This window comes from Pyxicephalus adspersus, chromosome 9 (genome assembly GCF_032062135.1).
Source record: "Pyxicephalus adspersus chromosome 9, UCB_Pads_2.0, whole genome shotgun sequence".
NCBI lineage: Eukaryota > Metazoa > Chordata > Amphibia > Anura > Pyxicephalidae > Pyxicephalus > Pyxicephalus adspersus.
Window position 1 is genome coordinate 40,272,198 of NC_092866.1, and position 23,775 is coordinate 40,295,972.

Here is a 23,775-nt window from a genome sequence, read left to right on the forward strand (position 1 = left end):
GACATACAGCTTAGGAGATATGGAGGTTTGTACACAGAGAGCTATGAGGATGCAGAATGACATGGATACTTTATACACACTGGATACATTTCACAGGCAGATTTTTTTTAAAATAGAAATTCGAGCTCGTGCTATGAGATGGGGGCGGGGCTGCCTGTGTCTCTTTCACATGAAGGCTGAACTGTGTGCTCACCTCTCATCGGCAGCAATCCTCTGAATGGATGACACAGAGCACAGAGAAGCCTCACTGAGATCTGTGCATCCGAGAATGAGAGCTGCCGAGAGCTGGGCGGGGTATTCAAATCAGCCGGGCGGAGCAACCGGCTAAAAACCTCTGGGGAGAACTATGCTTGTATGTGTGTTTTTTTGTTGATAGAGTCCATATTGTTTGTTTAATACAAAGTGGAGTCAGGTAATGTTACTTAATGCGTCCCTTTCCTTTGGTTATCATTTTTCTGACCATTTAAAAATTGTTTTTACTGCTAGTTCATGTCACATGAAAGACAAGGACACTACATTTTTGTCAGGATCAGCATGTATTTTCTAAAGAAAACTAACGCAGCCACCACATTAGGACTGGTAAACTGCAATATATTACATTTTTCTTTGTGTTTTTAGTCTTGGATTTAAAAAAATGTAGCAATTTTCTTCTATTTATCTAAATGCACTGCAGTTTATGCCATCCATTTGTAACCACATAGGCATCATTTGTGAAAATTGTTAATACATTTTTGTGATTGCTATATCTCTCCTTCCAAATTGTAAAGTACATTTATAACTCTGTCATTTTGTCATGGTAGAACATGTAGTGGACTCTGAAGAATCAGGGAGTGAAGATGAAGAGGAGGACCTTGATGAAGAGGATGGTGAAGAGGAAGGATCTGGTTAGTCTAAAAAAAAAAAAGAAAGTATAGTTTAAAGTAGATGTAAACCCAAACCTTTGGTAATAAAACACCCAGTGATTCTGCCATGATATTATAGCTCTGCTTTAATATGAGTCTTGAGTTCTGCTTTGTAAATTGTCAGCCTATGCAAGGAGTGATATAGTTCTTATTATAAATTATTATCGTGTATTTATCTAGCGCTGTCATATTACAAAGTTCATAGTCATATCACTTACTGTCTTTTAAAGGGGCTCACAATCTAATGTCCATACCATAGTCATATCCCATTTTTACAGTCTAGGGACAATTTTTAAAGGGGAAGCTAGTTACCATAACTGCATGTGTTTTGGGATGTGGGAGGAAACCAGAGTGCCTTAAAGAAACCCCACAAACACAGAGAGAACATACAATGTCCTTGCTGATAAAGTTCTGGCCTAGATTTGAACCTGTAACCTAGCGCTGCAAAGGCCAGAGTGCTAACCACTGAGCCAGCCGTGCTGCCCCATGCAGCAGTAGCTGGTGAATTTACGTGAATATCACCATTACAAATTGTAATCAAAACAATCTTCCTGAAACTATAGGCAGATTATAGGACTATTTAGGCTATTTCAAACCGCACCACAGCGAGTACCCACATTTAGCCAACCACTAAAAAAAGATTTATTTTGGATTGCCTGTGGTTTTTCAAATGCTACATGCAGTGTCCAAGAGCGGTGGCTTCAATCTCAACCTGCTTACAAAATGTTGTCATTTCATTTACAAGTTATATAAGGTAATATCACACCACTTCCAACTGCAGGTTGAATACCAGCACAAGTGCGGCTGCAACTGAAAGTGATGAGAAATCTAAAACGTTTCCACATGAATAGGAAGTGAGGTTACCTATCTGTAAACGTTCTCATTTATACAGGTCATTGTAGATCTAGTAGTAGTTAGCCGTTTTCAACTGAATTTGATCTTGTAATGTGTTAGACATTGGGCTTTGTTTATAGAACAGAGAATCGGACATTTCCCTAAACATTCACTCTTGGGAATCTTACTGGTCCATGGTTTTAATGGCAGTAATAAATTCCCACTAGAGAAAGTTTGAGGGAATGTCAGATTCCCTGTTTTTAAAATAGAGCTCCAACTGTTCAATGACAGATCCTCTGCACTGCTAAAATAGAGCAGGGAATCCTGAAGGACATGACCCACTATGGCACTCATAAGAAAAGTGCTTGAAAGCTGTCATTTAAAGAGCCCATTGAGGGACACCATGTACCTTATGCACTAAACATACATGCCATATCCCTGAGCAGTTTACATTATGATGTCTCCACAGTGCATATACACTAAAGTAATTCTCAATGAAAGCCTATTGGCCTAGCAGTGGGTTTGGTTTTAGGGTTGTGGGAGAAAACACTCAACCCAAATCCTGGAGAATGTACACACTCCATAGTTGTGGGAAGGTTGTTGTATAGACTAATTGTTGACACTTATTGTACTGAAAAAAAGTGCACATTGCATGTTATTACTTTTCATCTATATTGGAAAAATATCCATCTGTTATTTGTAATAGACTATAATCAATGTTATATGTTAGATTCAGAGGAAGAGGATGATGAAGATGAAGAAGAGCTGCCTTTAGAAAGCTCAGTACCTTTAGCTTCTGCAGCAGATTTGAATGATGGTCTGAGTTCAGATGAGGAGAGAGAGAGTTGTCCCATCTGTCTAAATGGATTCAGAGACCAGGTTGTTGGAACTCCAGAAAACTGCAACCATTATTTCTGTCTTGATTGCATCGTAGAATGGTCAAAGGTTAGTAATAGCATGTAAACCTTCACGCTGACGAAACATGTCCATCTTTCAAAGCATATTTTAAACAAGCATGTGTTCAAACTATTTTTACCTTGTAATAAATGTTTGCCGTATTTTTTCATTTTCATTTCTTTTAATGTAAAATGGTTGTAGTTGTGGTGATTTTGTCATAATGTTGTAAACACCTGCTATTGTTATTCTTATCTGCCACAATTGACAACATTTGGACAATGCACAATTAAAAATACCTTTTTTGTTATTGGCATAACCATAGATATTGTGGCACTGTAGTTGATGTGGGTCTCAAAACCAGTGCCCCGATATCCAAGCTTTATGTTTCAGAAGGTCTTTTATATAAAGTGGCAGACCAGTTCATCTTGTTGGAATTTTAATTAATTGGGGGCACATTAAAAAAGGCAGCTGATTTTGACCCCTGACCAGCACCCAGCAAATGACAATTTGAGAGTTGTGTACGGAGTGAAAATAGCTTTGTTCAAATGTACATTGCAACACTTTTCTTGCCCACAAAAACACCCTGCATCCTGATGTTACAATGGTAAAGCCTTAATATTACTCATGAAGGTGCTAAGGATGCTGCTTTGTGGTTAACTCGACTTCATATTTCTATTATGAAAATTAATATTCCTGAAGTGGTTACAGTGTTGCCTTGTTTATCAGACTGCTGATTTTAGAATTGTTATTTCTGCAGAATGCCAACTCCTGTCCAGTGGACAGAATTACTTTCTCCTGCATTCATATCCGAGCGCACTATGGCGGCAAGATCCTTAAGAAGGTAATTTTTTAATGTTAAATGTGTGTATTGTGGCATGTTAGAATATGGTTACAAAACTGTACAGTCAAATATGGTCATTAACACAGAAGAAGCAAATGGAACAATATGTGAACACAAGAATAGTTGCTTTAGATCTCCTTGTTAATCCCAAACTCCAAAGATATAATCAGTTATGTCAAATGTGACATAAGTGTCTCATGTTACTCTTTTCACTTGTTCTGTGCTATGCATGTAAATACCATAGTATACAACTATTTTTAAAATGGTTATTGTAGAAAGGGACAGGCAATGTCCCTTCTGCAATACTTGCCTGTCCAGTGCCAAGCTGTCAGATTTTGCTGAGCTGCGTGTGTGACTGTAATTATGTCACAATTGAACTGGACAATATACATTATATGAAAAATCAAGTTGTCAAATGTAGAGATTGTATACTAAGATTTTTTCCCCATTTAGGTCCCTATACAAAAAAAAAATGAAACGGTAGAGGAAGAGGAGGACCCCACAAACTGTGAGGTGTGTGGACGGAGTGACCGTGAGGACAGACTGCTGCTTTGTGATGGTTGTGACGCTGGGTGAGTCTTTGTTGCTCTAAAATCATTTTCAGTGATTACTGGTTTGCAAATTTGGTCACAGCAGTTAGATTTCAGGTGTCCTTCTTGTAATAATAATAATAATAATTATTCAAGCTTACTGAGCTATAATGAAATATTTTATTGCAAAAGTGGCATTTTCTTTTAAAACGGAGCATTTTTTTATTATAAAACCAGTTAAATTCCGTTATTCTGCACATTTCCCAAACTTTTTTTCCTTCCCAGTTTTGCTAAGTATCCAGGATGGCTTTTAAAGTAATTGAATGTTCTTTTGTTTTTACACCTGTATCCTGATATAATTTACTTCTAAATCCTGATATCAAATAAAAATGTCTTTTCTGTAAGTATAGGAACACCAAAGGGTTGTGTTCCCATCTTGTGTAAAAAAATTACTTTAGATTTTTAAATACCTGCTTGAGAGACTGCGTTACTGCTTTCCTTACAGTTATTTTTAGTTATTTTAGGGTAAATATTTTACTGTCTGTCTTCCTTAGATATCACATGGAATGTCTGACCCCAGCTCTTAATGCTGTACCAGTTGATGAATGGTTCTGTCCAGAGTGTGCTCCTACTCACCAGCCAGATGAAGGTATGCTGTTCACCTAATTAGTTTTAACATGACCAAGATAATGTGCACTGAATTCAATGTTCTGGTGTGCTTGGTGCACTTTAGGTAGCCATATACAGAGGTCAATCTCATGTCTTGAGTGCCAGGTGGATGGGTAGATCCTGTATCATTCTAAAAGAGGGGAGATATAAGCTGAAAATCCTAAGTAGTTTAAGTTGCTTTTATTAAGGTATTAACCTGCCCTAGCATTCTAATTCTGTCTGTATTTCCATGCAAAAAGCGATACCTTTTTTTGCCTGGAAATTTATTTTACATTGTAGGCCTATAATTCTTAGGCATAATTTACCGAAATATGTTCAATAATAAATAAATTTAATACATTCAATAAATAACTTTAAATAAACAAAAAATAAAATGTAACGTACTGTAGCATATATATATATATATATATATATATATATATATATATATATATATATATATATATATTATAAAGATTCTTTGTATTGGACTCAGTACAGCGATTTTGTTTTGAATGGAATACAAAATTTGAATTTCCCGTCGTTCCTCCCGCCCGCACCAACGCATGCACCAACGTCACTGGGAGATAGTCTCTGCACCTGCCGCGAGAAAATCGAAGAAAGAAGACGTGTCCAGGGGAGCTGAAGGGATCAGCAGGACGCCGGGGGACGACGACAGACCCTGGCGAGTGTGACTCGGGATTAGCGCTAGGGGGGTTAATTTACTTTAAAACAAGGCAAACACATTCATTTTTACACCCTTCCCCAAACCTAACACATTCCAATATAAGTGGAGGGATGGGTGGTTAGTGGGGTTCCTCTATTTATTTTATTAAAGATAATATTTTGAGTTGCCTAGCCTGGAAGAGGTAATTAGGTGATTAAGTGGAGGGATAGACAGGCTTTTATAGGCAAGATTTTTAAAAAGTAAATCATTTTTTAATGTTGTATAGTATACTCCTATACTTTACATGGATCAACTAACTAGTGATATACCAAAAATTTTTATCTATGATTACGTATACATAATTTCACATTTCGAGCAAAATATCAACATAGTTTTTTTTTGGAGAAGTCTTAAGTACCCAACGCGTTTCGCCATTAGGCTTCTTCAGGGTAAGTTTGAGATTAAGTTTAACTTGAATATTGAAACTGTATCATATAACAGGATAAAGAAGGGAGAGAACATGGAGTTCTAGTTTCAATCATACAATCATGTGAATACATGTGCTTCAAAAATGAGTCAAGTTTGAAAGTAGATACTTACATTTACACAATCACAGTAATACAAAGTTGATAAAAACATCTGAAAGACTTTCACGCCAAATAATCCCAATGAGGGAAAAGGGAGATTATATATGGTAACTATAGAAAGATAATTTAAGTATCAGAAATAATGTGATTATTGATAAAAATAGTTCATTATGATCTATAGAGAACGGGGGGGGGGGATAATAAACAGGTAATAAGTAAAAAAAAACGTGAAATAAAAAGGTACTTTGATGAAAAAAATCCACCGTACTTACTATAGTATTAGCAACACAGGACAGACAGTGTAAATGGAATTAAGTGTGGGACCCAAGGTAATTGCACTTTTTCTGTTAAAAAAACCGCTATAAAAAAACCGGTGAAAAATTATTAAAAATGTCAATCATTAGGAAAAGAAGAAAGAGGATTTTTTTATTTGCCTTCACTGAAGTATGGCAGCATTAAATCATTAGGGTCTCATTTAAATTGTATGAACACATCTAGATGAGGAGGACATGTGTAGCTGTTATAAAACAAAAATAAAACAGGAGTTCTAATGTACATAAGTGTGCTTGAATTTACTAATGTCCATAGTGAGTGCAAAAGGATTGACAGTGTTCTTTTACATTTAGCTCCAGGAGTATTTTAAAGTGTTAGAAGAGTGAAAAATAAAATAAAAATGGTGATGGGGGTGCAGGTATGCTTACCTGTTGGCCCAAGTACTGGTTACTGATTTACCATATGGGATACTAGATATAAACAGTGTAGGGGAAATTCCATGAAGATTAGAATAACTCTAAAGAGTATTTACTTAAGGCTAAGAGAGATATATATGCACTCAAAAAAAAAAACAAAAAAAAAAAACATACAGATGTATCCAACTAGGTTGAATCAATAAGAAAAGGAAGAAGGGCTCTATATCTCTCAAGGTTTAAACTTACTTGGATGAATTTGAGATGAAAGGAAACAACAGGCGAAGCGTCGGCAGCAAGCTGCAAGGGGACGTTACCTGCCGGCATCTCGTCAATAAATAACCCATAAGACACGGATATGTGTCTCCCGAGTCCGTGCGAAGTCTCGCAAGATCTCGCCGTTCTCGTGAGAACTTGGTAGCCATTTTGGATAAAGGAGGAAGACATGTAATTTAATCATTTTTAATGAATGGGCATTGTAAGAACATCTCAAAGAACGTAGGGTCATAGGGATTGAAAGGAAAAAGATTCTGTGAAAAAATTGGAGGATTACAAGGCAGTCGCGTGTTTCCTGGATACGCCAGTGTTCCAGTGATACCTTGGCCGTCATTTTTGTTCAGGGACAAAGTGATATTATGCCCACATTTATATAGAATAAGGAGATTGTTTTGAAAGGAGGGGAGGAGAAAGAAAGGAGAAGAAAATGTGTAATGCGGAAGTAAAAAAGTATTGTTGTTGCCCTCACCCCCTACGGGGGACGGGAGCACCCATGACTGAACCTTTAGCATGGATGCATTAATAGGTAGGGAGACTGGTACCCCCAACCTTTTTGTTTCCCCATTTGGGTTTGAAATTTATTTCTCAAACCCAGGACCTACAATATTTTGCCCATGCAGGTGAGGGCGACGACAATACTTTTTTACTTATCACATAACTTAACACATTCCAATTCAGAGATGCATACATATCCATATCACATTGTGCCCCATAGACCTCTAAAGGACTTGCTGTAGTTGCGAAGATATTAAGGCCTTGCATCACTAGTTGTAAGCAGCAGAATTGAGGCCAATAGATGTAGGTAAATATGAATGTGTGGAAGTTAGGGTTAGTTGAGGGTAACGGAATAAAAAAGCTTCCAAAATACTTCCATTGTTTAGATCTGTATTCCCAAAACATCACATTAAATAACCAGTGTTCTCTCCAGTCCCTTTTAGCAGGGCGTACTACCCGGCTATTTTTGGGTGGTTACTGATGAGTTGGGTCACAATACAAGGGGAGGGGCTTTCACCCGCTTACAATTTTTTCCCACCCAGCTTAAAATAAATTTTGCGTTGAGCACTGAAAAACATTTCTAAATCTTTACATTGATAAATAAGGTTGTCGTTGCATGTAGTGATCTCTGTATTGTGTAAAAACAGTTGCATGTCTATGCAGTTTCAGTAAGGCTGTGAATATTTGTCTTGGCAGATCAAGTCAGTGAAGAAGAGGTGACTAGCTTGCTTGTTGATGTGATTCCTACCACTAGTCGGCTCAGGACCAATATTGTAAGGACTCGAGCTATTGCACGTACTAGGCAGAGTGAGAGGGTGAGAGCCAGTGTCAACAGGATAAGAACAACAGCACGTAATACACAGGTAATAAAACAGACAGTAAAGAAGATGCCAAACTACAGGTATTTCTCACATAACAAGTTACTTGCTTATCGATGAATCGCATTTACAACTGGCTTTCAAACGCGTACCCTCCTCGACCTGGGTTTGCAGGCTGTTGGTGATCCTGTCACTTATGCACGTTCACAACTCTGCGAACCATCTGCTTACTATGTTCCTCTCAATGATCAATTCGCTTTACCACCCCAGCTGTAATCCCGAGTGTGACTCTGGGTAGAAAAAAGATGCTGAAAGCGGTAACCCCGAGTCATGCTCTGGGTAGCTAAAACCGTGAAATAGAGTGCGTCCTCCTTCGCTATCCTCGTCTTCTTCTTGGTGATGTTGGTGCGTGCGGACGTTCCGTTCGGGGTGAAGCGGGAATTTCAAATCTATTTGTATTGCATTCAATAAAAAATAGCCATTGAATGCAATACATTGGATTTATATGTTTAAAATCAGTACATTGTCTTTCATGAACATTTATTTATAATTTTTTTTTTTAAATTTAATATTTTGATAGTTTGATTGTGCTTCAGACTTTATCATACTCATACTATTATACTGTAAAATACATTTTCTTGAAAAACAATGTACCGCTTTTAGACATATAAATCCGGACAGTAATAAACCACCCAGGAGGTTAATAACCAGATCATTGGAACGGAACCTAGTCTTTAACTGAGGAGCATCTGTATATATTTTCCTGTTCCTTTTCTTTTTGCTGTGTATAAACTGCGAGTTGTTGGCAATTTATTTTAATTACTTCTTTACGCATTTAACTAAAATGATGTAATAATGTAGATCATGTTATTAAACAACTACATTCAAAATGGGATGCTATCCCTTGGGTGCAGTCAGGTGACTAAAGCCTGCTGTGTTGTTACATATAGGAAAGTCATAAGGATAGGACTTTACCAGCAGCCTTTAGCTCTTCCTGTAAGCATATTTTGCTATATACTTTGTATCATTAAATCATTGCTTGGCCCCCTGAATGTGCCCTGTGTACTCCAGACCAATGAGAAATCAGACTTTTGCCTGTTCACTTTAAAGAGAACAGACTAATTGAGTGCAGTTGAGACCATGGTAGCCTTTAAATGACCATTATTTTCTCCACCCTTAATCTGTAACCTCTTTATTTTGTTCACAGAATGTCCCCAGATATTTGTTGTCATCTGTTCTCGATGAAACCATTGAAGCAGTTGTGGCTGGAATGAACACAGCTGTCTACACACGTAATCTGACTTCTTGTCCTGCATCTACTAGAAGGAGGAGGAAAGTTGGTGGGTGTCAGAACATTTGCAGATATTTTTAGGACAATAGGGTTCACCTAGAATACATGTTTATTATGAGTTTGGTACTGTAAATACCCACACAAACCACATCTGTGACAGTAAATGGGAAGCTTTTTTCCCCCTTTTTACAGGTAAGAGGGGTCAGTCCAAAGTGTCCAAAGGGAGTCGTGGTGTGGGAAAAAGGCGGAAACGGCGGGTCAAAAAACGAAGGGGACGCAAGCAAACTGTGAGTTTCTTAACTTAGAGACCAACCTCTGGCCCGAGGAAGGCCATATACAAAACTTCGCTGTGCAGCTCTTTGTAGTAGTCCAAGTAGTGGGGATGGGAGCATTGATTTGCAGAGAGACAATAATACTAGTGATCTGTAGCGGTCTCATGAAGAACAGTAAGCAGCACAATAGTGACATCCCTAGATCACCAAACATTGGTTGACAAGGAACAGGATATACATTTTACAGTTGTTGACAGGCGTTGCAAATCGATTGCTTGCTCATTCTAGTGGATAAACTACACAGCACGTTTGTATAAAATCACAAAACTATTGAAAATTAGTACTGGTAATTAGAAAATGTAAAACGCTGCAGTGATAACTCAAAGCTTCTATACTTTCCTTTGTGTTTATGCATAATATTAAGAAAATATATTGAAATTTATTAAATCTAGCAGCCTAAAGAAGATTCAATTAAATAATGATTATTTGCTGCAAACCATGTGAATGTTGTTTTTTTTTTTCTTCTTTAGAATAGGAAAGTTTCATCTTCTCATAAGCGCATAGCTAAATCTTTGGGTATCTGCAGTCCAACCCGAGGGACCACATTACCTCGTATACAGAGGCCATCTGAGCAAACACTGGGCTCCATGAGAGGTGACATTGGAGCTGCCACGCTTTCTGTATTTGGAAATCCAAATGACCTAGATCCGTTTGACAGGTAAACACTTTTGGCCTGACTTTTTACACAAGGGCACGCTGTTCTTATATAAAATTCAAACAATAGCTTCTTGGTAACCTGGGTAACTGCAGTGCCAGGAGTAAATAGGGTTTGCATTCTTGCCCATTATTAAGAGGATTGTAGAGAAGTTACATCTGATAACAGGCCTAGTAGGTCTTTTATGTTTTAATTTGATATAAAAGCTTACTTTAGCACATTAGAACATACCACTGTGTTACTAACTGCTGATCCAGGATGTTTTGCATGCAAAATAGTTTTATCTTTTCACTTGATGGTTATGCATGTTTTCCAGCAATGAGGATGTCAGTAGTCCATTGTCTCCACTTACTGCAAAGAGAAGAGTCCTTTCTCGTTCCGCCTTGAGGTCCCATCAGCCCGTTGCAAGACCTATCTCTGTGGGGCTATCACGGTAAGATTTGTTAAGCCTGAGAATATACCTTCCCATGATTCAGTAATATGTTAATGCACAACACAACAGTCTTATTTCACCTGTAATCACTTGGAAGAATCTTTGGTAATGAATTATTACATTTTTTTAAATGTTAGGTGAATTTGCATGTCTACTATCTTCTGTGTGTGATGAGCAAGATATAGTGTGCAACTAAAAAGCCAAAACATGTTCTCCTAGGCTATGATAGGTAGAGCAGCCTATTACATTTAGAGCTAAATGGGAATAAAAAGCCTGCTTAGTGTAATCCAAATGTATATAAATGAGTAAGACATCTGCTGATTTACTTTGTCCCATTTATGTTCTTCAGAGGCGGTGTGGCTCCACTGGCTCTTGGCTCGGTGGCAGTGGCAGAACCTGTGCCAGATCTTCTGGGAAGCATCCTGTCTGGACAGAGCATGCTGATGATGAAAAGCTCAGAGATTGTCATCAGTCGAGATGGATCTTTAACCGCTAAGAAAGCTGGTAAGCACCTAATTATATGTGATTTGTACCATTTTTCTGTTTAAAAGATACTGTTGTGGTACAGTTGTCTTTATTTATTCATCTGTAATTCTTGCATTATTTCTTGTGAATGGGATATTGTGGTGCTTTCATAGTGGATGGGATATTGTCACTTACTAAGGCTCATTTGGTTTTACTGCAGTTTCTCATTTGGGGAGACAGTTAAGCTTGCTTTTAATTTGTTTGTTTATTTTAGACATAGTCACTGGTGAGAAGTGGAACTATGCATCACAAAACATTTGCATGTATTTGCATGATATTTACTTGTTCCAAGTCTGTGACTATGTATTGAAGCTAGATATTGACGGGCAGCTGGCATTTTCCGAATATTTCTTTCAGCAAGTTTTCTTTTAAAGCGTACCTAAACTAAATTTTTACTTTACATAAAAGGGTAGATAATCCTTTAACATTCCTGGGGGTATGAATAATGAAGATTTTTAAATGTAAAAGTGGTACATACCTCATTATTTTAAATTTCCTGCCTACCTGCCCAACGGTCCCGCCATCCAGGCTAAGACTCGCACGCAGATGCCTGGCCGGCATCTGCTTCCCTTGGCCTCGCAGGTGTAGCTGAGCATCGCTGGAAGACGCCGTGGGTATTGCTGAAGGACGCCACTTAAACATGGGAACCAGGTAGGACTTGGTAAACCCCCTTTTGGTATGGAAAATGCACTCTGAGCCACATTCGGGAATACCGCCAGAGCAGTAAATTTAAAGTAAAAATTTGGTTTGCTAGTGTTTTTTTTCTTTTTAAGTGCAACACCCTCGTTAATACTCGATCGCCTAGGCGATCAAGAATGATTGGGACCACAGAGCCTCCCGGGATACCTATGTGACACATCCAGGGAGGCTCTTGGCTGTTCCTTCTGTGCATGCCTGAGCATCTTGGGTGATGTAGGAGGAAGAACAAGGAAGAGGAGAGGACAAGATGGCTGCGTCTTGCACTCCCTCTGCACCGAGCCAAAGGCAGATACTGGGACGACGCAGGACTTAATGGAAGAAAACTTCCAACAGATAGACTGATCTGCGGGGTTGAAGGTAAGTGTGATTTTTTTTGTTTTGGGTTAGTGTAATTTGAGAGACACAGGAAGTCTTATAATAGTACTACTTTTAAACCTTAAGATTTTTTTTCTGTTGTCTACAGGAAGACTGAACCGTGGCAAATATATAAATACCCTGTAATCCAGCACAGGGTATAGTTTACTGTCCAAAAAAGTATCTATAGTCTCCTAATCCCCTTGATTTTAGTATTTAAAGCCACTCAAGCTTGGTTCCCCATCCAGCTGAAAAGTCTGACAGTTTAGGTCTGCAAATCCTCAGTCAAGTCTTTCTCTGCATGAGTGTTTCTCTCCACTTGCCACTGTGGTTTGGACATCTGTTGACTTTCGCAGGTGTTTAGATGTTCACATACCAGATATTTAGGTGGAATAAGTGATGTTACAGAGCTACAAACATTAGTTTTATTCCCTTTTTCTTCATATAAACCCTCCTGTCTCTTCTCACCTTCTGCAGCAAGCTGTCATTGCCTCAAGCTTTGCTGCAGAATGGTTTCAGGGGTTTTATGCCAAACTTTTTACTGCTTTGACCCTATACTGGTTTGATTAACCTTATCTTCACCTCAAAGCTTTCACATGCAGATCCAAAATTCCATATGAAATCAGCCTTTGTGTCCAAAACACCAGTTTGCAGTTTACTGTAGGTCAATTACACTACCAGTTTGGTGCCCTGACAACCAGACAGTCTGGGGGTCCTGGTCAATGCAGGGGGCTTGAGTTTTAGAAAAATTATATTTCTGACTAGTATTTTGAAACTGCTGGTTTAGCAATCCTTTCATTAGACCAACTTTTTGATGGTCCTTTCAAACAAGTTGGTGTTGAGACTTTGGGCTTCTTTCTTGCCTGAAGTAGTCTCTGCCTTTCATCTTACCCAGGGCATTGATCTCCCATTCCTTTCACTCTGGTTCATCAAAGGGAAAATTCCCTCCATTGTCTAGATATGATTGGATTTGTATGGACCCCTCTCAAATCTCTATTTAATCTACTGTTTACTCCTTGTTGTTATTGGTAATAGGCCATGGAAGGATATTCTGTTTTCTTGTTCTGCCATCTCTAAGTGGCTTAGAGTGACCATTTTTAAGAAAAATCTGGTCTCTGGTTTTTAGGACCTGCTCAACTAAGGCTTTGAGTGGCTCTTGTGCTTTTCAGCTTTGGTAACTCTTTCCCAGGTTTCTGCCCTCCATTTCTTATCGGCTCAGTTACATCCTTCAGGTGGCAGTTTACCCACAGCCACGCTGCCACTGCACTTTTGTTTTTTCTTGGATCTGTTAGCAGTTGTTTGCTATGTTGCCCTCCCCTGTTTTTGGATACCCCAAAGGTTTTAGGTTTTTTACCAAGAAAGGAAATGTACTGCTTGGGGTGCATTGAGAGACATGGGTCCAACCCCTCTTTGTTTTATAATCTTTTCCTGGTAGTGGTTTGCTACGAGACTGAGGTGTGCTGTTTGTAGGAGGGATTACTGTGCCCAATTGACTGTCAAGAAAATAATTTTACTTTAAAATTCAGTTTATTTTAAATGATTTGTATATTAAAAGAGGCTTCACAGCAGGTTGCATTTAGGCAGCACTAAATACTTGTGCAGGTATATGTATGTAGATGTTACACCCTTCAGCAGCTTGTTTTCTAATAATTAGGGTCATGTGTTTAACAAGCCAGTTTGCGGCATAAAAAATAGCATCTTAAAACTTTATTTATTTCTTTATTGTTTTTTTGTACAGGTGATGTAACCTTACAAAGAAAACCATCAAGAGAAGCTGTAACACCAGCAGACATAATGGAATCAAGCCTGCCTCACTCAGGGTCACCAACAAACACTTCCTCTAACACATGGAAACCCATTGAACAGCAGCCACCCCAACCCAATTTTCCTTCATCTTCGCTTTATTCTTTATCACCGTCACCACCTTTGTCTACTAGCAGCTTAGATAGGTTATCTGGGCCCAGTTCATCAGTTTCTGGAGGACCTACCTTCAGACTAAAGAATGCTTTTACACCAAGGGCTGTCCAGGTACATTCTTCTATTAACCGCTTAACTTCTAAGCCCGGAGAGACCTCTCGCTTTAATGGGACTTTTCACAAACAAGAACTTCCCAGCAAAAATGATTTTACACAACCGAAGAAACCTGAGGTTATGTATTCCAGCAAAACCCCAGCACTAAGGCTGGACATCTCAGAATTTCCCCGGATACCAAAGATCAAAAGGGAAGCAGGCAACGGCCCTAGTAATGTTGGTAAGCGACTGGAACCCTCAACCAACAAGAACTCTGAAACTAATCCTTTGGGGCCTATTATAAACCAACTTACTGGTCGAGGGGACAATAGGCAAATAGGCAGGTTTTCTGCTGCAGAAAACACTGAAAGAAGCACCAGACAAGAAGCCCAAGCACATTCAAGAAACACTGGTGGTACATCAGCTAGTCAAACAGCGTCAAGCAGTAGCAAAGCACCATCCTATTCCAACAGTTCAAGAAACATTGGCTCCTCAGACTCTGGAGGAGGTGGACTTCGGATAACAATCAGTGGAGGTTCAACTAACTCCTGCAGACAGTTTAGTCCTGTTTCAAAAGATCCTTTTCGTACTTCAGATGGGAAAACACCACAAAAAGTCGCACCTACTCTTTCTGCAACAGTAAAGAAAGAAAAAACTGTTAAAAATGAAATTTATGATCCTTTTGATCCAACAGGTTCAGATTCAGGTTCCCCAAGTAGCAGCCCTGAAAGGCCAGCTACACCACCTCCTCCCCCTTCAACTGTAGCAACTACTACAAATACAGCTCAGTCTAGTGGGGTAAAAGTAGGAGCATTTAGGAGCTTTAAATTTACCAGCCACTCAAGCAAAGTAAGTGTTTCTAAGCTTGGCCCGGACTTTTCTGGTATGTCGCCTACCAATAAAGAGCCAGAAGAATCTAAAAGCCAAACTAATGAAAGCCCTATTCTTCCTCCTTTCATAAAGTTGGAAAAAGAGATCAAGAAGGAAGTAATTGAGGAAGAGACAAATGAGCATCCACCCTTCAGAATATCTTGTCCATTAGGACTAAAAATTACATCTGATTTAAAGGCCGGAGGCACTCGTGGATTTCATTTTGACGTAAAAGATGAACCCCCTGTGGTTTCTGTTAAACCTGATCCAGACAGTCTTCCGAATAGGACTTGTCTTCAAAGTTCATCAAGTAATAAGCTAGTTTGGGATGCAGAAAACCCACAAGAGCCTAGTAATCGCACAAGTGAAAGCCAAAAGAAGAAGGTAACTGTAAAGGAGGAGTTGAAAGTAGGCTCAAGTTCAACATCAAGGCCACATTCCCAAGAACGAGATTCAAGATCTGCTTCTTTGTCCATTGAGGATAAAGATAAGGATAGAAAATATAAGTCAAAATCGCACAAAGGAAAAAGAGCCCGAAGTGACAGATCAAGCTCAGGAAGCTGTGAACGTTCTAAAAAAAAGCGCCAGAAAGAAAGGAAAAAAGAGAAGAAAAGAAAACGCTCCGAGTCTAGAGAAAGGAGGCGGTCCCGATCAAGCAGTCGTAGCAGCTCTTCACACAGAGCATACAACAGCAAGAAGAAAAAGAAAAAGAAGAGAGATTCGAGAAGTGAATCACCAGGCTATTCTATTAGTCCTGATAAAGAAAGAAAACGAAAACACAAAAGTGACAAGGGTTGTTCCAAGGAAGGGAGCTCCAAGGTAAAAGAAAAAAAGAAATCAAAGGACGATCGAGTAAAACAAAGATCCAAGTCACCACAAGTCTGCAAGGAGAAAGATCACAAGTCAAAAGACAAAACTTATTTCCGAGACACTGAAATAACTAGACATATTGTGTTATCCCCTAATAACAATGAAAAGACTATTACTTGTACAGTTAGCTTTAAAACTGAGTCTCCCACACTTACCCAAACAACAAGGACTGCACTACCAAAAGAGGAGGAAGATGAAAATGACCCTTTCCTTTATTCTGAAAGGAAGGTTTCCATTAAAGATGAATCGGCTTCAGAATTATCTGATCGCTCATCTGGTGAAAAAATTAAGCTTGAAGCCAATAGTCCACCATGGTCACCTTCTCTTCTGGATTCTTTGCTTCCAGAAACCAAAAGTGAGGATGTCCCAGAACCTCCATCACCCCAGGATGCTTCACCTGTAAATGACTTTCATTTTGGTTCTGCAGTTGCTAGTCCTCAAAATTCTCCAACATCTGTTACATCAGATATACCAAGTCCAAAGTTGCAAAGTCCTCATGCTGATTCTCTTGAAGAAGCTGTTCAACCAGCCCCTGTTTTACCAGTTAAAAAGGAGCCTGATGACCTCCAGTGGTCACCATCACATTTAGATGACCTACTCCTAAATGAACTTTCAGATGATGTATGCTCAGTGGATGCAGCCAGCCCTGATGATGTTGACCTTGAAGAAGCTATATTGATGAATCGGGAAGGTGACCTTAAGGTAAATTGTATTGTTTTCCTGATATAAATATGTTTTCTTTTCTTTTTTCCCCACTTTCATTGTTCTTAAATCATATGCAAAGCACACCTTTTTAAAAACCAATACAAAAATGTACAAAAAACACCTGGCTACACAGTGGAATAGATGCACTGCCTATTAGATCAGCTCTACAGATTGACAAATTTTTTGTTAAATATTAGTTTACAGATGTGCATTAGGCTGTTTTCTACTTGGAAAAAAAGTTTTCAATAAATTCAGTTAGAATTATATATATCCCGGTAGGTTCTGAACAAAAAATAATAAAAAAAATAGGAATACAAATTGCAAAATACACCTTTTGTACTACAAATGCAGCCCTCCCAATCAAAATGCAAACATTACCTGTATGGCAGGTTTTGGAAGACTAACTTTATTTTCATATTTTAGGAGTCAACTGTAATTAACTTTTCCAAAACAGCAGTCATTCCATTTCTTCAAGATGATGAAAATACAGTGGAAACAGAGGCTGGAAATCACATTAATGAAAAGACCACAAAAAGTAAGGCTTCAGAAGAAAGCAAGTCTGATCCGCTTAAAGAAAAAGAATCCACTTCCATCTCTAAAACCAAGCCTCAGATAAAGAGAGTCACCTGGAATCTTCATGACAAAGCATCCGAGAAGGAAACCTCAGACCAATCTCTGTGTAAGATTCTAGTCCTAAAATATGCACAATGCATGATGCATCTGATTTGTTGAAGCTTTCACCATAAGGCCATCACAAATGTGCAATATGTAGTTACACTTTGGAGTTTCACTTTACTGACAGTCTTTACATATTGCTAAATCTTTTACCAAAAAAGCTACATCCCCGCATTTCACTGTTTCTGTAAAGCACAAGGCTGCTTCTCAGGAAAGCAAGGCAATTGCACATCTGTAAGAATGCTTTCCTGCAATGTGCTGGATTGGTTTTGAAAATCTAGTTTACCTGGAATGCAACAATGAGATGCAGTCACATTAAGTGCCCCCAGTTTGGAACACCGATCCAAAATAGGGGTGGTTTTATTTTTTAAGCTGTATGTATTTGGTGCAGGGGGTAAAGTGTGGAGAGTATGATGGGAAGATACGCATGGAGTAGTGGAGTGCAGAGGGCATGACAGACAACAGTATGTACTGGGGTCCCAAGGTTATGACTGAAGAATTAATGCACATAAGCAAATTAAAAGATGCTGAAAGGTTAAAGCACATACATTGGGTGCTAAGGGTTTATCCTATACAAGCTGGTTACTGAGCATTGAGGCGTGAACATGCATGCATGGAGACTGAGCATATGAGGACATAATGGCCTTTGTATGAACAACTTTTTTTTTTTTCTTGTTAAAGCTTCCCCTTGCTACAACACTGAGCAGAATGAGTCTTCATCATCTTCAGAGAAGCACAGAGATGTTAAAGTATCCAGTTTTGAGCCTGTCCCCTCGGAGTCATCTACTTCAGTTGCCTGGAGTCTACCAGACAAATCCTCACAAGACTCTGGGCAAAAGTCCACAAATCAGGCTTCATGGGACGCTTGCAACAAATCCCTGGCACACATTGTGAATAAACCTGAGGACAAACCTGTGGTCAGTACGATAGACCGGCATACTGCACAAGCTCCAGACCGACCAGCAAAAGATGCCAGTCAAGTTCCTTGGATTGCAACAGACACACCGCTTCAGGTACCCAGACATATTTGTGTATTAAAACCTCACCCAAGTTAATACAGTGAGTGTATTTTTTGTATAATTGGTTCTTCAGAGCATGATAATTTTTTTTTAGATTACTTATTTGGCAGTGGTTTCCAGCAGCATGATTTACAACCCCTAACTTCTTAACAACTGCAAAATTGGTCTGGCCATTTTAACATCAAATCTGGTTAATAAGGATAGTTATGCATTTTTTTTATTACCGGTATAACTTATACTCAAATGAATGGTTTTAATAGTTTGTATATTATATCTTTAACTGTACATCCAGAACAGGTGTATGACTACTAGTCATGGGATATAAATGACTGATTTATACTGTTCTGAAATAAGAAATAATCCTGCTATGTTAAAATGAGACGTGAATACATTATGCTTTAAAACAATTTTACAGTGACACATATTTCACATTTCTCCAAATCTTTTCAATGACAAACACATGGGGCCTGATTTAATAAAGCTCTCCAAGACTATAGACAAAAGACTATCGTGGGTGATCCAGCAAACCTGCAATAGATTTGGTCCAAGATTAGCTAATCCCAGCTAATATCAAATTACTAAGAAATGTATTCCAGGTTTGCTGGATCAGATGGATGTAGACTGAGTCAGAAAATAGTTGATTTATAGGGCCTGATTTATTAAAGCTCTCCAAGCCTGGAGAGGATACACTTTCATCAGTAAAGCTGAGTGATCCAGCAAACCTGGAATGAATCTGGTACAGAATTGAAAACATTTGCTAACAAACATTTGCTAAGCAAATGACTTTTAAGAAATCTGTTCTAGGTTTGCTGAATCACCCAGCTTTACTAATGAAAGTGTATTCTCCCCAATATTGGAGAGCTTTAATAAATCAGGCCTATAGTGTTTTTGGATACATTATAAATATTGTTGTGTCCATACATCTGATGTAGAAGAGTACATTTATTGTGTATGTAAACAGACAGTTAATATATTGTGTTTTTAACTGCTTTTTCATGATATATGTAAAACCCTAAGGATATTTCTTGTTTCCTTGCTTATATTTCTGTCCTCATCTTGCCCAGGTATTCCCACAAACTTTGCCTCCCTTACCCCTCCCACCAATTTTTCCTCCCTATGCTCCTGTGAGTGAGCCAACAGTGCCGTGTGTAGTTCAGAGCAGTCGAACAGTCCTGAGCCAGACCCCTAAAGCTGGAAGTCTTGCTACGACTAATGAACCGAAAATGCAGGTTGCAAGCACGGGTAAGATCAGTTTTCATTGCTCTAAACCCAGTGACTTTGTTGATTTGGAAATGTGTCAATTGATGGTTGATTTATTATTTGTGCTGTGATGTTCCAGGTGAAGGAAAGGGAAAATCAAAACCGAAAAAAGTTGAGAAGGTTAAGAACGAAGAGGTAAGATTGTGTAGTACATTCTTCTTACACATTTATATTTACTTAACATACCATGAAGAAACATTGGCACTATTTATACAATGTGTCCAGAATGTTTAGGACATGGAGCCCACACACACACATATTAGGACTCGCTGTCTATTAACCTCCTGGGCAGTTCACTTCTGTCCGGATTTATATGTCTAAAAGCAGTACATTGTTTTTCACGAAATTTTTTTTACAGAATAAAATAATATTATTAGTATGAAAAAGCTTTAAACACAAAATCATGTCAAAATAATAAATTAAATGGCAGACAAGGACGACGCGAGACGCCGGATGATCAGCTAAGTAGCGATTTAGTATCATCTTTTTTCTACCCCAAGTCACACTCAGGGTTACCACCCAGAAGGTTAAACAGCTCAGATCAGTCTGTGGCAGAGCTGCTGTCATTTGTTGTATTGGCACAGATTGTATATTAGTAGTCTGTACCTGTCAGGTGCCATTGATCTTTATGTACTAATGTTTTGGGCTTTGTTCTGGGTATTTAAATTGTGTTGGCAGCATAGCACCCTATTTCTTTCCCCCTTTGAACTCTATGGACGTTTTTTTTAACAGGTTGGTCAGGATAGATGGAAGTGGTGCTCAGCCCTCACATGCTAGGGAACAACTGGCATTATGCATGGTGATGATCTTGCAAAAGAAAAATGTCAAATGCAAGGGCATCTCTAAAACTTCAGGCCCTTTAGTCCACAAAGTCTGTTTGTGTAAACAAATTATTAAGCCTGTCTTATGGCCCTGCGTTGGCTTGACTAGAATTTCTCAGCGCAGGTGGAATGCCCATTTAGGAGAAAATCTATGGCTCAACAAATAACAGTGAGGGAGTGTATCTTGTTCTGCATATGTATCCAGTCTGTAATCCCCTCTTATATTTTCTATGTTTTTTTTCTCAAGTACATGAAGAAACTTCACATACAGGAACGAGCAGTGGAAGAGGTCAAGCTGGCTATTAAACCATTTTACCAAAAGAGGGAAATCACAAAAGATGAATACAAAGAGATCTTGCGGAAAGCAGTACAGAAGGTGGGTGATGTTTGTGATGATGAAAGTAAGCTCATATAGCACAGCATTATCATGAAGGTAGCTGTTCTATCTAGGTGACCCCTGTTCCTTTTTTCATGTCCTTCTGTCTAGGGACAGTAAGTAAGAGAGAAAAGCCACTAATGGCGTTACAGACAGTTATGAAAAATCTGACAGCGATAGGTATGCCTTTCCATGAATGATGGGGAAAATTACCCTAAAGAGGGCTTTAGGGCCTATTCAAACTATGCTTTGCTTCAAGGAAGCCCATTGATTTTGATATTGAGCCGACAGTGTATTCATTTGCCCTACACTGCAGTTCACTCATTACTATTTACATATTTACTAATTATGTCTAGTCAAAATCATTGTTCTTATTTTTACATCAGCAAAATAACTTTACCTTTTAGGAAAGTATTGCAAGGATTATAGCATTTCTTTGGTGTGGACAACACAAGTTTCTATAAATTATCCCATTGTATTGATAATATTTTAAAGGGAGTTTGTAGTGTTTATTATATTTATTTTATTAAGTGGTTAAATATTCAATTTGAAAACGCTGTATATGGCTTTTTGTTGCTTTTGAATGTACCATTTAAAACCATATGGTGGCACTTTAGGCAAATTTTGTTATTTGTCAATTCTTCTGCTTATAGCTGCTATGCTTAGCTAAGACACTGCCAGAAAGTCTTGGCCTTCCACAACAGAATGTTAATATTATTGTGCCATTGGTAAACAATGCAGTTCCTCGACTGTAATGACATTCTCAGTTTGGGCTTCTTTACAGCAGTGCTTGATTAGATGACCAGCAATAATTGCTTCAACAGATTCAGTTTCAGTATAAAGTACCTGTCCATTAGACGTATAAAAGCCAAAATTACATCAAAGTTATTTGTACTGTTTTGTGATTCTGTGTTTTAAGGTGGCTTCCACTGTATTAGGGAGAAATCTGATCAATATACTTTTGTTCCGTAGATCTGTCACAGCAAGAGTGGAGAAATCAATCCAGTTAAAGTGGTGAACCTAGTTAAAGGTTATGTGGACAAGTACAAACATATTAGAAACAAGAGTAAGAAGCCCGGTGCAGTAGAGGATCATGTTTTGGGACACGAGTCACCAGTATGAAGAAATTATTTTCAGAATCAAGACACTATAGACAGCGTAGTTTGCTAGATGTCACAGTGCAGTTTATCTGCAGTGGAAGACTTGTAAAATAAGATGACTGTGGACACTGTCCATCTTTCATGACACAGTGTTTTTGTTTTCAATGATGCATTCATCTTGGAATTTAATTTGACTGTTTAGTTGCCACACTGCACACCAGTCTGCCGAAAGTCATCCGACGCTTTACAGTGGCCCATCTCTGTGCCAAGGCATGGGAAAGGGCCTGAGCAATGGCTTCGAAACACCTTGGCATCAAGACTGGGATTACTGTGGAGGTCGTTGTCATTTCCCCATGAATTCTCAGTGCTACAGAGGTATATACAGAAGGAAGAATTTGTAACAACTATTTTTGATGGCTATGGATACACTTTTCATTGCCAAATGAGGAACCGAGAAGGGGACCCAGTGCTTTATATACAGAGCGATGGAAGAAAATGTTCTGGAATAAAGATTTTGTCCTTTGACAAAGTAATATGTATAAAGGACAGTTTATAAATTTAATTTTAATTGTTTCAGTGTTTGTTTTGTCTTGATTTGTGCCTTATTTTGGATAAGATACATGCTTTGTATACAGCAGTGTGGTGTAACACCTTTTAGCAGCTTTTCAGCAAGCTTTCATAATTCTAGGCATGTCCCATGTCCAAGGACAACTGTTGCAAGATTACATAATTTTTAAAAAAAATAGTTTCTTGGAGAAGATATTTAAACTATTTATGGACAGTATATATAGTCCAACAATTATAGTACAAGTAAATCCTTTCCAATAATGCTACACAAAACAAGAGACCAGCATTGTGTCAGCTCCTGTAACTTCTACAATCTTGCTTCACAACAATGTAACAAAATGGTGAAAGTCTCATTTACTTAATTGGCACATGGAGGGCACATTATCCTGAGTTAAATGCCTACCTATAGAAAATAGAGCATAGAAAACCAATAAATGAATGGCCACAAACTTCAAAACTGATTTCACGTAATGGATTAATGCACAGGTAAGTGTTTTATCATAATGGTAATGTAGTCTCTATCAGTCTAAAATCTCACAACAGTTAGGTTGGCACCTAGAGAGAGACTCAGGTTTACTACGTACAGGTATGTTAATTATTTTGCATATAGTAGATGATTTTAAGGGGGGAGGGACCCAGCTAGTGTAAGCTGTCGTACGTGAGCGGATTTGTTTGTCTTTTATCAGTAACCTTAAAATATAATTTGACCCTGGCATTAATAGGAGTGTTTAAAATTTAACAGTGCAGCTCTTGCAATTAACTGTAAACATTTAATTCAACAAATGTGATATGCACACACTAATGTTTCAAAGCTCTACAGTTCCAGCTGCCTTACACTAACTGTGTCACTCTAATAAAAATATATAGTGCCGAATATTGGGCAAAAACACAGATACTGCAAGTTTGGTAAAGTTTGGTAAAATCTTCCTGAAGTGCAGTAGATCCATGCCTGGGATTTCACAGTCAGCATTGTGTAGCTCAGCTTGAATGTTCAATATAGGGGAACAAGATGTATATGTTTCAGATGAAAAT

General features: G+C 38.4%; 1 protein-coding gene across 2 annotated transcripts in view; it reads left to right on the top strand.

The window, feature by feature from the left end:
* PHRF1 (PHD and ring finger domains 1) overlaps nt 1-22,749 on the top strand; it is a 33,171-nt gene extending 10,422 nt beyond the window's left edge. For both annotated transcript variants that reach the window (XM_072421656.1, XM_072421657.1), the window contains exons 3-20: nt 801-884; nt 2,467-2,681; nt 3,391-3,474; nt 3,928-4,046; nt 4,559-4,653; nt 8,060-8,226; nt 9,389-9,521; nt 9,665-9,759; nt 10,275-10,462; nt 10,776-10,892; nt 11,242-11,396; nt 14,209-16,922; nt 17,349-17,604; nt 18,282-18,613; nt 19,684-19,861; nt 19,959-20,014; nt 20,948-21,076; nt 22,049-22,749. In XM_072421656.1, the coding sequence (XP_072277757.1) occupies nt 801-884; nt 2,467-2,681; nt 3,391-3,474; nt 3,928-4,046; nt 4,559-4,653; nt 8,060-8,226; nt 9,389-9,521; nt 9,665-9,759; nt 10,275-10,462; nt 10,776-10,892; nt 11,242-11,396; nt 14,209-16,922; nt 17,349-17,604; nt 18,282-18,613; nt 19,684-19,861; nt 19,959-20,014; nt 20,948-21,076; nt 22,049-22,198 (5,267 nt within the window). In that variant the 3' untranslated portion in view covers nt 22,199-22,749. The remainder of the gene's footprint in view (nt 1-800; nt 885-2,466; nt 2,682-3,390; nt 3,475-3,927; nt 4,047-4,558; nt 4,654-8,059; nt 8,227-9,388; nt 9,522-9,664; nt 9,760-10,274; nt 10,463-10,775; nt 10,893-11,241; nt 11,397-14,208; nt 16,923-17,348; nt 17,605-18,281; nt 18,614-19,683; nt 19,862-19,958; nt 20,015-20,947; nt 21,077-22,048) is intronic.
* Nucleotides 22,750-23,775: the final 1,026 nt, after the last annotated feature.